The following is a 13,603-nucleotide window of genomic DNA, read 5'->3' as shown; positions in this document are numbered from 1 at the left end:
GGCCACGTATGTGGCCGTTTGCCATCTCAGCTACGGAGATGAAGGAAGGATGAACGTGATCAACTGAGGTATCTTTCAAGGACGTTTTTGATTAATTTTGACTTTCGGAGATGAAAATGGAGATCGAGGACACTTTCAAGGACGAAATTGACTATTAACTCCCGTAAATATTATTACTTGCATTATCTACTATATATATATATATATATATGCGAATGTAAATTTTAAATTAAAGGTCTTATTAACAAATGTCTTCGTAGATATCAAAAATAGAAAACTTTGATAGAAAACGGAAATTTTTAATTTTTAATGCATGAATTATATATCGAAAGGGTCAAAACTTTTTATTTTATTCTTTTTAAACAATACTTTTAAGATAATTTTAACCCCTATATAAGTAAAAGCTATCCGACCCTTATTCTATATCAAAATATTACAATCCATATTCATTTTGGGCCAATTGAAATTTTAAGTTAGCTGTATCATTCATCATAACCAAGTTTGTTTTGCTAACTTGTAGAAACTACAACCTTAGTATCTGTTACGATGGGTAACCGGAGATTATTGGGCTGGACTCGCTGGGTTGGCCCAATCGTCTATGGAAGGAAGCCTTTGAGCGGATTCGCGTCTTTAGGGCCTCCGTCCGACTTGTGAATACGAGTGAATGGGGGTGGTACCTGCAAAGACACTCCAATGCCTAAGTCAGCAAGGGCGTGAGCAGGTCTAGAGAGTATTGGGACTTAGAGATACCTGAGGAGTGTCAGTGTATTTATAGCGGTGAGCCAATAACCACCGTTGAAGTAGTTTCACCTTTTAAGGTGGATAATCATCCCTTTATCTTAAGGAAGTTGGGATATGGCTCCTAGAAGTGGGTTGAGAGATCTTAGGGGCGGTTACTCATTTGAGTGAGTGCTTATCTGCCAGCTAATCTTCGTCCCCAACTTCTTTAGAGCAAGTCGTAGTGAGAACCGACTTCTTTAGGGGAAGGTCGGTGTGGGGTGAGGCTCAATCCTTTAGACTGGGTCGTTTCGTTTGGACCTGGGCCTTAGTGTTGGGCCAGGGTATGAACAGTGCCCCTACTCGAGCCCAATTTCTTTTAAGGATTGGGGTCGAGTATTTAACTCAGGGTTGTAGCCGACCTGATGTGGAACCGACGTGATGTTTTAGAACCGACGTGTTTTAAAAATTCTCAACAGTCGCGTCTAATCAAACGTCGCGTCCGTTAGGGATTTGTGTATTCATACGCGGGGTCAGTTACATTGGAAACGGTGCCTATCTTTAAATGACGGCTTCCGCTTTTACCATTATGCCCCCAACGTCTTTATAAATACTTTTCCCTCTCTTTCCTTGTTTCGTTTCTGAAAATTTTCACTTCTTCTCCTCTGCTTGTAAGTAGCTTTTGTTCGAAGGAATTCATCTTTCTCTGCCCCTATCATTTTCCAAGCAAAGGTTAGTTTTCTTCTACTCTCTTTTTACAAAATGCTTTTACTTGCATGTCTTTATTTTAGAGAGGAGGGTTGGTTTGTAGACTCCTGTTTGATTCCCAGGCCTCTTAGAGACCCTGTTTTTGATTTTTCCCTTTTTTTCTTTGTAGGTTTCACCAATCCTTTTTAGGAAAAGAAAATGTCTTCCATAGAAATTCTGGCTCAATGGGTGGATGTTACGGTTCTAGGGGAAGAACCTTTCGTTGACACTGACTTTATCATCAACCTTCGCACTCACCATAGGCTCTGTACCTCTGATGAGGATGAGCCAAAGTATGAATTGCTTGCCCCGGGTCCGAAAAACCGGGTCTGTTTCGGGAGGGCTTCTGAGGCAGCCCCTCATTTCTTCTATATGTATGATAGCATGATCACCCGCTTGGGCGTTTTTCTCCCTTTTTCTGATTTCAAAATCGCTGTTTTATGTCACTGCCGTGTTGCTCCTACCCAACTTCACGCCAATTCCTGGGGTTTTCTAAAAATTTACCAGTTTATCAGCCATGCCTTAGACTTTGCGACTTCTTTGAGGATTTTCTTTTTCCTTTTCCACATGACCAAGCCCTTTAGTGGGCAAAACAACAAGCAGCAGTGGGTGTCTTTCCGAGCTATACAAGGTCGGAGAGTCTTCACCCTTTTTGATGAATCCTTTCATGACTTCAAAAATTACTTTTTTAAAGTTCAAGCCGTAGAGGGTCACCACCCCTTTTTCCTGGATGAGAATCATTCCCCTCGCTTCCCTTTGTATTGGTTGGAGGCCTCCCCCTGTGAAAAATATGGTTTGGAGGATTTGGATGAGGTAGAGGCGGCCATTGTGGGGTTCTTCCGAGAAGTATGGGGGAAGGCCCCTTATCTGGATACCAAAAAATTTCTCCAGGGGTCACCGACCTTCGTCCAGACACAATTAGGTAGCTTTTTGTGTGTGTATATTTCTGATTTGCTTCTTCCGACTTGTTTTGCTGACTTTTAGTACCTAATTGCTTTTTACAGAGATGGCCAAGAAGAATTTCAGGGAGTCCTTCCAGAGAGTTCAGGAAGCCAGAGCAAGATCCCGCGCCAGGGTTGGTGGCGCCAGGGTAACTAACGCTCCTCTTCCTTCTCCTCCCCCCTTCCTCACAATTTGGGGACCCCGAACCGACCTATTGTCATTTCTTCTTCAACCTCTTCTCAGCCGTCCCCTCCTCCCCGATCCTCCCCTGAGCCGGAAAAGAAGAAGCGCAAGACCTTGGAGTCTAGCTCTTCTTTTGAAGGTGAGGTCAAGGTGGATGCACCTCAGTTCGTCCGAAAGTACATCTATCCTCATACCCATGTAGGTCTGGATGATTTTTCAATTCGGAACTACCTTACTATTTTGGCTTAGGAGAGTGTCAGGGCGGCGGCGGTATGTACGAAGTTCCTTGATGTTTTTGAGAAGACTCCTCTTAACTCTCTGGGTTCATCCTCGAGGGTTGAAGAGTTGGAGGGGAGGCTTCTCATATATCAGGAGCATGAGAGGGCGCTGAAGGAGGAGGTCACCAAATTGAAGGAGGAAAGGGATGGCCTTTAGGAGAGTGAGTGGAAGTTGCAGGCTCGGTGCAACATGGAGGAGGGCCTGAGGTTGAAGGCGCAGGAGAGTTATGCGAGCTTGTTTGAGGACCTCGTGGTGGTGAAGAAAGATTTGCTGAAAGCTCGGAGTGACTATACCGAGTTGGAGGACTCTGAGGATAAGATGAAGCCATTGACAAGGGTGATGCCTCCAGACGATTAGTCGTGCCGTGACAGGGCATTGGATCATTTTCCCTAGAGATGACCGAAAGTAGCCATTGACAGTGGTGATGTATCACATAAAGCCAGCCATGAAAAGGAGTAAGACTGACTGGATGAAGATAGCAGGAAAGCAGAGGTTCAAAGGAACGAAAGCATCTCCATTCGCTTATCTGAAATTCCTATCAATGAATTACATAAGTGTCTTTATCCCTATTTTATTAATTAATATTCGAAAACACCATTATCACTTTATATCTGCCTGACTGAGATTTACAAGGTGACAATAGCTTGCTTCATACCAACAATCTCCGTGGGATTCGACCCTTACTCACGTAAGGTATTACTTGGACGACCCAGTGCACTTGCTGGTTAGTTGTATCGAAGTTGTGACAATTATGAATTAAGATCAAAGCACCAAGCTTTGGAGCCATTACCAGGGATTGTTCGAGCCTGGACATCACAATTTCGTGCACCAGTTATGCGAGCTTGTTTGAGGACCTCGTGGTGGTAAAGAAAGATTTGCTGAAAGCTCGGAGTGACTATACCGAGTTGGAGGACTCTATTGCTGACGGGGCCGAGGAAGCATGAAGGATCTTTAAGGAACAAGTCGGAGTTCTTGCCCCCGACTTGGATCTCTCCCCTTTGGATCCTGACAAGGTCGTTATTGATGGGGCCAGAGTCTCTCCTCCCTCTCCCCAGTATGTCACCGAGTCAGATTTGAAGACTCGGGGACAGAGGATAGTGGAGTCTCCTCCCCGACCTAAGGATGCTCCGAGTTCCTCAAAGGCTCCGGTAACCTCCGTACCTACTCCTATGGACACTTCCCTCCCCGGTCCTGATGGCGCTCTTCCTGACTCTGGTGGTGCTCCGACTACTTCTCTTGGCTCTAGTGGCAATGAACTTTGAAAAAATTGATTGTGGCTATATAGGGGCCCGGCCTGTGGGTCCCCTCTTTTTTAAACTTATTTGTTTTTATGTGGTGGTGGTCAGCTGACATTTCTTGTCCTTTTAAGGCCGTAAACAAAATATTGTAGAAATACCCTTTTTTGGATAAGGGTTTAGGTTGACAAAAAATACTCCTTTTTTGGATAAGAGTTTAAGTTACCTTTCTTTGTCCTTTTGCATGCTTTTCTGGTTTTAGGTTTTTTTTGAAAAACCCTTTTGATCCTTATTTTAAAAACCTTTTTTCTTGGCTTGACTGTCCTTTCTTTTAATTTTCTTTCCTTCAAGAACTTAGGACAGTCTTTGGCTTTGGCACTTTTAATAGGTTTTTCGATCTCTTTTTGATATTCCTTATACTCAATTTTTTATTTTATTGAGTTCTTGGTTATTTTTGTGATGCGTTTTCTTTGTTTCTCGGTTTTCATTTCGACTTATGAGTCGGAATGTTTCCGAGTTTCGCACGATCAACTTTTATAACCTCTTTACACCGACTTGTACCTCATCGTTTTATCCTGACGACCATCTAGGTCGGTCATGGGATTTTCACGTTTTGTCGAGCTTAAGTTGGCGTGTTTCGTAGAAAGAAAAAACGAAAAGGAACTTATGAGAGATAAAGGATCTTTTATTTATTTGCGAAGGTACTTTTACTGCTACTAAGGATTTTTCACTATCTATGGCCCCTTAGTCTCTACTATGATGCCTCGTTAAAAATCCCCCTTCAGAAAAAACCCTCTTTTGGGAAAAAATCATGAACTTGGGAAAAGAGTACATCAGGGAGTAGAGTTCGCTTTTAACTATAGTACCTTTTCATGTTACAAGCATGCCACGACCTAGGTAACTCGGCTCCGCTCAGGTTGGTCACTTTGTAGTAGCCTTTTCCTAAGATTTCACTAATCTTGTATGGTCCCTTCCAATTGGCAGCAAGCTTTCCTTCCCCAGACTTGTTGACTCCAATGTCGTTTCTGATTAAGACCAAGTCGTCTGGGGCAAAACTCCTTCGAATGACTTTTTTGTTGTATCTCGTAGTCATCCTTTGTTTCAACGCTGCTTCTCTTATTTGGGCTTGCTCTCGGACTTCGGGGAGCAATTCAAGCTCCTCTTTGTGCCCCTGTACATTTCCGACCTCATTATGGAGGATCACCCTTGGGCTTTGTTCGCTGATTTCTACTAGTATCATGGCTTCTACGCCATAGACAAGTCAGAAGGGTGTTTCTCCTGTGGCAGATTGTGGCGTCGTCCGGTAGGCCCATCGCACTTGCGGGAGCTCATCAGCCCAAGCTCCTTTTGCATCTTGTAGTCTTTTCTTTAGTCCCGCCAGTATGATTTTGTTAGCTGCCTCCACTTGTCCATTTGCTTGTGGATGTTCCACCGAGGTGAACTGGTGTTTTATTTTCATACTGGCTACTAGGCTTCTGAAGGTAGAGTCGGTGAACTGGNTCTATTCCCACAATTAAGTATTTGACTTGTCCTGGGGCCTGGGAAAAAGGTCCTAACAGATCCATCCCCCATTTTGCAAAGGGCCATGGAGAAGTTATACTAATTAGCTCCTCGGGAGGAGCCACGTGGAAATTTGCGTGCATCTGGCATGGTTGGCACTTTTTCACAAATTCTATGGCATCCTTCTACAAAGTCGGCCAATAGAATCCAGCTCAGATTACTTTTCTTGCTAGCGACATGGCTCCGAGGTGGTTTCTGCAGATCCCATTATGAACCTCTTCTAGTACTTCAGTTGTCCTTGAGGTCGGTACGCACTTTAGCAATGGTGTTGATATTCCTCTTTTATAGAGGGTATTTTTCACCAAAGTGTAGTATTGTGCTTCCCTCCGAATTTTCTTGGCCTCTTTTTCCTCTTTGGGGAGGATGTCGAATTTTAGGTATTCGACCAAGGGGTTCATCCACCCGAGATTTAACCCGATCACTTCAAGGACTTCCTGCTTGTCCTCTGTTTTCATCATAGAGGGTTCTTGGAGAGTTTCCTGGATCAAACTTCTATTATTCCCCCCTGGTTTAGTACTGGCTAACTTGGAGAGGGCATCTGCTCTGCTATTCAGGTCCCGAGTTATGTGTCTGATCTTGGTTTCTGCAAAGCGCCCGAGATGCTCCAGAATTTTTTCCAAGTATCTTTTCATATTCGGGTCTTTAGCCTGATACTCTCCATTTATTTGGGAGGTCACTACTTGGGAATCGCTAAATATCAGCACCTGGGTTGCACCGACCTCTTCTGCTAGCTTTAATCCTGCAATCAGGACTTCATATTCTGCCTGATTGTTGGAAGTTGGAAATTCAAATTTGAGGAAAACTTCTATCAGTGTTCCCCCTTCATTGGCTAGTATTATGCCTGCATCGCTTCCTGTTTTGTTTGAGGATCCATCTACGTATAGTTCCCATGTAGTCGGCTTTTCCTCTTGATCTCCTGCATATTCCGCTATAAAGTCGGTGAGGCATTGGACTTTTACCGCTGTCCGAGTTTCGTACTTTAAGTCGAACTCGGAGAGCTCTATCGCCCACTAAATCATTCTCCCTGCAACATCCGTCTTTTGGAGGATTTGCTTCATGGGTTGGTTCGTTCGGACTCTTATTGTGTGGGCTTGGAAGTAGGGCCATAACCTCCGCGAGGCTATTACTAAGGAGTACGCAAACTTCTCTAGTTTGTGGTACCTTAGTTTGGAACCCTATAGAACTTTGCTGGTGAAGTATACTAGATGCTGTCCAACCTCATCCTCTCGTATTAGGGCCGATGCGACAGCTTTGTCCGCTACAGACAAATATAGGACAAGCTCTTCCCCCATTAGAGGTCGGGTGAGGATTGGAGGTTGGCTCAAGAACTTTTTGAACTCTTGGAACGCTTCTTCGCATTCTGGAGTCCACTCGAACTGGCATCCTTTTCTCAGCAGAGAGAACAGTGGAAGGGACCTTAATGCTAACCCTACCAAGAACCTAGAAAGGGCTGCAAGTCGGCCATTTAGTTGTTGGACTTCTCTCAAGCAAGTCGGACTTTTCATTTCTAGGATAGCTTTGCACTTGTCAGGATTTGCCTCGATCCCTCTTTGGGTTAGCATAAATCTTAGGAATTTTCCAACCTCCACCGCGAAGGTGCATTTTGCAGGATTTAGTCTCATCCCATGCGCTCTTATGGTGTTGAAAACTTGCGTGAGGTCCGTAAATAGGTCGGCCTCTTCCCGGATTTTTACCAGCATGTCGTCTACGTAGACCTCCATTAAGTGCCCGAGGTGGGGAGCGAACACCTTGTTCATCAGCCTTTGGTACGTGGCCCCTGCATTTTTTAATTCAAAAGGCATGACCACGTAGCAATAATTTGCTCTAGGTGTGATGAACGATGTCTTTTCCCGGTCTGGCTTGTACATCAGAATCTGGTTATATCCCGAGTAGGCATCCATAAACGACAAGTATTGATACCCTGAGCTGGAGTCCACTAGAGTATCAATGCTTGGGAGCGGATATGGGTCCTTGGGACATGCCTTATTCAGGTCGGTGTAGTCGACGCACATCCTCCACTTGCCATTTTGTTTCTTGACTAGCACTACATTTGCTAGCTATGTTGGATACTTAACTTCTCTGATGAAGCCGGCCTCTAGGAGTGCTTGAAACTGCTTTTCCACTGCTTGAGCTCGTTCTGGGCCGAACTTACGCCTTCACTGCTGTACAGGTCGAGACCCTGGGTGGACAGAGAGCCTGTGGGACATGAGCTCGGGGTCTATCCCTGGCATGTCAGAAGCTTTCCAGGCGAAGAGGTCAAAATTTTCTTTTAGGAGCTTTGTCAACTTTTGTTTTAAGCTTTCTTCCAAGTTGGCTCCTATGTTGGTATTTTTTTCTTCCTCTTCACCGATCTGTATTTCTTCAGTTTTTCCTCCTGGTTGTGGGCGCAGCTCTTCTTTGGTTCTTGTGCCACCGAGCTCTATAGTGTGGACTTCCTTGCCTTTTCCTCTCAGGTTCAGGCTTTCATTGTAGCATTTTCTTGCCAGCTTCTGATCTCCTCACACCGTTGCTATCCCCGCAAATGTCGGAAATTTCATGCAAAGGTGAGTGATAGACACCACCGCTTCGAGTCGATTTAGGGTAGCTCTCCCAATCAAGGCATTATATACTGACCCCACATCGAGGACTATGAAGTCTATGCTCAGAGTTTTGGACTTTTTCCGCTTTCCAAAGGTCGTGTGGAGGGGTAGAAATCCCAGTAGTTTTATTGGCGTGTCGCCTAATCCATATAAGGTGTCGGGGTAGGCTCTTAACTCCTTTTCATCCAGCCCTAGCTTGTCGAACGCGGGCTTGAAAAGGATATCTGCCGAACTCCCTTGGTCTACTAGAGTTCTGTGGAGGTGGGCGTTGGCTAGGATCATGGTTATCACCACTGGGTCATCATGTCCAGGGATTATTCCTTGCCCATCCTCCTTTGTGAATGAGATTGTGAGGAGGTCGGGTGATTCACTCCCAACCTGGTAAACTCGCTTGAGGTGTCTCTTGCGAGTGGACTTGGTGAGTCCTCCACCCGCGAATCCTCCCGAGATCATATGTATATGTCTCTCGGGAGTTTGTGGTGGTAGGTCTCTCCTGTCCCCGTCCTCTCGCTTTCTCTTCCCGTGATTGTCTGACCTTTCCATGAGATATCTATCAAGCCGACCCTCTCTGGCCAGCTTTTCTATCACATTTTTAAGGTCGTAGCAATCATTTGTTGAATGACCATAGATCTTATGGTACTCACAGTAATCGCCGCGACTTCTTCCCTTTTTATTTTTAATGGGCCTGGGAGGTGGCAGCCTTTCAGTGTTGCAGATCTCTCTGTATACATCCACCATAGAAACCTTTAGAGGAGTATAAGACTGATATTTTCTTGGCCTGTCGAGACCGAGTTCTTCTTTCTTCTTGGGCTCTCTTTCCTTCTCTTTTGCAGAGTGGGAATGCCTAGGTCGCCAACTCGGCTCTCGTAGTCTGGCATTTTCCCCCATGTTGATGTACTTTTATGCTCTTTCCTGTACATCACTCAGGGAGGTGGGGTGCCTTTTTGATATGGACTGTGAGAAGGGACCTTCTCTAAGTCCATTCACTAACCCCATGATGACAGCTTCGGTAGGCAGGTCTTGAATCTCTAAACACGCTTTATTGAACCTTTCCATATAGTCCTGCAAAGATTCTCCGACCTCCTGCTTTATTCCCAGGAGGCTCGACGCATGTTTTACTTTATCCTTTTGGATGGAGAACCTCATCAAGAATTTTCTCGAGAGGTCCTCAAAGCTGGTGACCGACCTCGGCGGGAGGCTGTCGAACGACTTCATCGCCGCTTTTGACAAGGTTGTCGGAAAGGCTTTGCAGCGAGTTGCATCAGAAGCATCAGCCAGATACATCCGACTTTTGAAATTGCTTAAGTGATGCTTCGGATCTGTGGTTCCGTCATAGATGTTCATATCAAGGCTTTTGAATTTTCTTGGAACTTTTGCCCTCATGATGTCCTCACTAAACGGATCTTCTCCTCCCAGGGGAGACTCTTCTCGGTCGCCACGGGAGTTCCGACTTTTCAGAGAAGATTCTAGTCTTAAGAGTTTTTCCTCTAACTCTTTTCATCGCTCTATCTCTTCCCTGAGATTTCGCTCCGCCTCTCGTTGTCATTCTAACTCCTGTTCCAACTGTTCCAAACGACCTTGGTGGCCATGGACCAACCCCATTAGCTTGGTTGCGTAGGGTAGCCCTTCCTTTCCTGACTCTCGTCCATCCGAGGAGTTTACCTTTGGATTTTTAAACCCAGAGGTGCCTTCTCGATGTTGATCGCTGGCTTCCTGGTGAGGAGTTGGGTTCACGTCGTTGTTTCTGGTGTCCAGGTTTTCCTACTCGGAATCAGACGCCGTATGACCATCTTCCGGTGATTTGTCCGCCATTACTGGTTGATCTCTCGGGTCCCCGACAACGGCGCCAATGTTACGATGGGTAACCGGAGATTATTGGGTTGGACTCGCTGGGTTGGCCCAATCGTCTATGGAAGGAAGCCTTCGAGCAAATTTGCATCTTTAGGGCCTCCGTCCGACTTGTGAATACGAGTGAATGGGGGTGGTACCTACAAAGACACTCCAATGCCTAAGTCAGCAAGGGCGTGAGCAGGTTTAGAGAGTATTAGGACTTAGAGATACCTGAAGAGTGCCAGTGTATTTATAGCGGTGAGCCAATAACCACCGTTGAAGTAGTTCCGCCTTTTAAGGGGGATAACCGTCCCTTTATCTTAGGGAAGTTGGGATATGGCTCCTGAAAGTGGGTTGAGAGATTTTAGGGGCAGTTACTCATTTGAGTGAGTGTTTATCTGCCAGCTAATCTTCATCTCCGACTTCTTTAGAGCAAGTCGTAATGAGAACCGACTTCTTTAGGGGAAGGTCGGTGTGGGGTGAGGCTCAATCCTTTGGACTGGGTCCTTTCGTTTGGACCTAGGCCTTAGTGTTGGGCCAGGGTATGAACAGTATTCATACAATCATCACATTATGGTAATCCCGTTGAGGCATCAGTTAACTATGCTGTGGCCTTGAACAGAATTCTATTGTTAACTTTACATGTAAGTATCAAGATCAACAATTCTACATACATGTAAAACTAGTACTATTTTAAACTAATATGGATTTATTTTTTCACAAAAGCTATTCTGCAGAGGAAGAGGTAGACAAGAATACTCAGTGCTGACCATCGCCACGAGCACCCAAGTCAGAAGCAACATGAGCCGCTCGGGTTAGAGCACCTGACAGCCACAATGCTCCCTTCGAAAAATAGCTACTATTTACTACAGAGTCCCCGGCGGCTGCCACCGATCTTCCAGTTGCAGATGCAGCTGACCTGGCTATTTCAGAGATATTATATTTCTGATCCACAGATTTCACAGCTCCAACACCTGTTGATATCTTGTCAGCGAGGCGAAGTCTCTCGCTCAGTTCAGAAACTTTCGCTGTTGCAGTCGCAGAAACCTGATGAGACTCGTCGAACTCTCTAGCCTTAGCCAATGCGTCCTTACTGAGAACATATCCCTTTGCTAGCATGGTCTTCACAACTTCTTGAGCCGCAGTAACTGCTTCTCCAGCAGAGGAAACAAATTGGTCTCTATGTTGTGTCTGAAAGTGAAAAGAGATCATGTATGTACGGCCAGATGTTAGATCCAACATTATAAGCTGATTAGTCTTTTTTACATGCATAAGAAATGGAAGAAATACTTGCGTGATCCAAGAATACATCTACTGTGTGCTCCCAAAACATTTACACTTACTCATTTTAAGCTATAATGCTTAAAGTTAGATATAAAATTCATAAATGAGTAGTTGTAAATACACCTAGAGCCACATTGAACATACTTTGAGACCATGCAAGAATTCCTAAAGAAGTAGATATACATACATTTGAAGCAGTCTCATCGTCACGGTTGTAGGAAGGCTGATTCCAAAAACCATAGCCATCATCGCACTGCCCCCAACGCGTTATGCATACACGTTGATCTAAAATAGTGGCTCCCTAACAGAAAATATTATAGAAAAGAAACTGCGCAATTAACAATTAAGTAATGCAGAATTGCAGATTGCTCAGTCGGACATACTTTTTAGTATTGGAAAACTATGCAACAATCAATCAGACAACATGCCTGTTTGATTCAGAAAAATGTTTCATGTTTTAATTTTTTGCTTCTTTGCTACAAAACTACCACCTTATCTTGATTTAGCTTCTTGTTTCCAAGATTGTGAAGGAAATATCTAGAAGAAAAAGGAGGGAAAAAAGAATTCAGTATTCCCGTTCACAGGACACGGAAACCACAGAACAAGGTGACGGTTTTGAAATTAACATTGGAAACAGAAAAATGAAACCTGGATTTTTTTCCCTTTTCTTTTGTCTTTTCTTAGAACCAAACAGAACCTCAAGGACCAGTTATCACAAGACGATTCCAGCTACCATAATTGTAAGTATTCTGCACTTTAGCATGGAAAAATACTCACACTAAGCAAGCAAGCAGTTTCTTGAGAATATGCATCTTTGAATGTCACATATGCAGTACAAGCACAATCACCAGACCTGCCACCAGCAATAATAACTCTGTCATATCAAGTCTCTGCTACACCAAAAACAAAAAATACCTTCAACTACCATGCTCACGTTATAAAATTGCAGGAAAATAAAAATGATCCCTTTCGGAAAGCTTAATAGACTCGCAACTGATAACAAAAACCTGACATCTTATTGAAAATTTTTTACAGAATGTGTCCAGGAAAAATTTATGAATCGTGTTGTGCTAAGCCACGAAATTGAAAGAAATGACGACGATAAAAATCATCTCAAAGAGAGTTTCTAACAAGAAACTAAGGAATCAAGTTTTCTTTTTGGTGACAGCGAAACCCCAATCTTGCTACTTTTTACTTAACAAAATCCAAATAACAAATCTGTCCCTCACCATTCAAGGAAAGATGGTGCATTAGTTATTCCATACAAAATTCATTCATGCACAAGAGAACTAATATGCCTAGGTACGAATTTGACACTTTTAAATCCTGAGGACTATTTTGTTCCCTACGACTTCATGTTGTGTGTCAGGAATATCAATTATCAATTATCATGAATTGGATTCGTTCAACAAAGTTCAGTGTACTCTAGCAGTGGCACTGCTACCACCAATTGTAAAATCAGTTTATAATCAATTAGATTAGTAGATTCATTTCACAATCAACTATCCATCTGTGTAATACATAAACTAAAAAGAGTGCATGAATTTGCCCTAACCATCACTAACCAATCAGGAGAACATCAGCTTCAATAGAATGAACTAGTAAAATTAAGAACAGAAACATCAAATAATAGCTTAGTATTAATAATTAATACTCCAAAATTCAGAGAGAAATTACTTGATTGAACAGTATACCTAACGATTTCAACGTGCTCGATCGCGCCGGAGAAAGCGAAGAAATGGTGGAGATCTTTCTCGGTGGTTTTTGGCGAAAGTCCAGTAACTTCTACCATGTATCCACTACCACCAGTCATGATGTTCTTCGCCGGTTTCTGAACAAAGATTGGGGAAAACAATTGAAGCAAATGCTCAACAATTATAAGTTTATAACCTAAAATCCAATTTTCTTTTAAGAAAGAAAAGGAATAGTAAATTAAATGTAGGAGGTGGTAAATAGAATCAATATGAGAGTGAAGAATAGTTTGGATGCGACGCACTTACAAGTTCCCAGTTTTCAGAAAGAACTAGAAGAAAGCGACATGACTACCAAAACATACGCATAACTCATAAGTCAGAAAAAGAGCGGGGAAGAGTTTATTTACATGGTCGTTACCAGACTCTCCGCCATCTTTTTGGGTTTGTTTACTTGCCGCCACGCCAATATTTTATTTTTTCACTAATTACTAATATTTGTGTCCATAATAATATTATAGGCAAATATAAATTTTTTAAAATTATATTGGTTTTA

At 43.5% G+C, this 13,603-nt stretch overlaps 1 protein-coding gene across 3 annotated transcripts; it reads right to left on the bottom strand.

Moving 5' to 3' along the window:
* Positions 397-13,479, bottom strand: LOC107643553 (binding partner of ACD11 1). Of its 3 annotated transcripts, none has more exons than XM_016347233.2 (6): positions 13,357-13,479; positions 13,051-13,187; positions 12,134-12,209; positions 11,544-11,657; positions 10,629-11,263; positions 397-539 (listed from the first exon to the last, which is right to left on the bottom strand). In XM_016347233.2, the coding sequence occupies exons 2-5, from the start codon at positions 13,167-13,169 to the stop codon at positions 10,832-10,834; spliced, it is 741 nt and encodes a 246-aa protein (XP_016202719.1). In that variant the 5' UTR covers positions 13,170-13,187; positions 13,357-13,479; the 3' UTR covers positions 397-539; positions 10,629-10,831. The 3 variants fall into 3 exon arrangements, with proteins under 3 accessions (XP_016202719.1, XP_016202720.1, XP_020979303.1); XM_016347234.2 differs by having other exon boundaries at positions 13,458-13,476; XM_021123644.1 differs by lacking the exon at positions 11,544-11,657 and having other exon boundaries at positions 13,051-13,434.

The sequence above is a fragment of the Arachis ipaensis genome, chromosome B05, assembly GCF_000816755.2.
Source record: "Arachis ipaensis cultivar K30076 chromosome B05, Araip1.1, whole genome shotgun sequence".
Lineage (NCBI taxonomy): Eukaryota > Viridiplantae > Streptophyta > Magnoliopsida > Fabales > Fabaceae > Arachis > Arachis ipaensis.
Note: the sequence above shows the minus strand (reverse complement) of the source record. Positions and strands in the feature narration are given on the sequence as shown.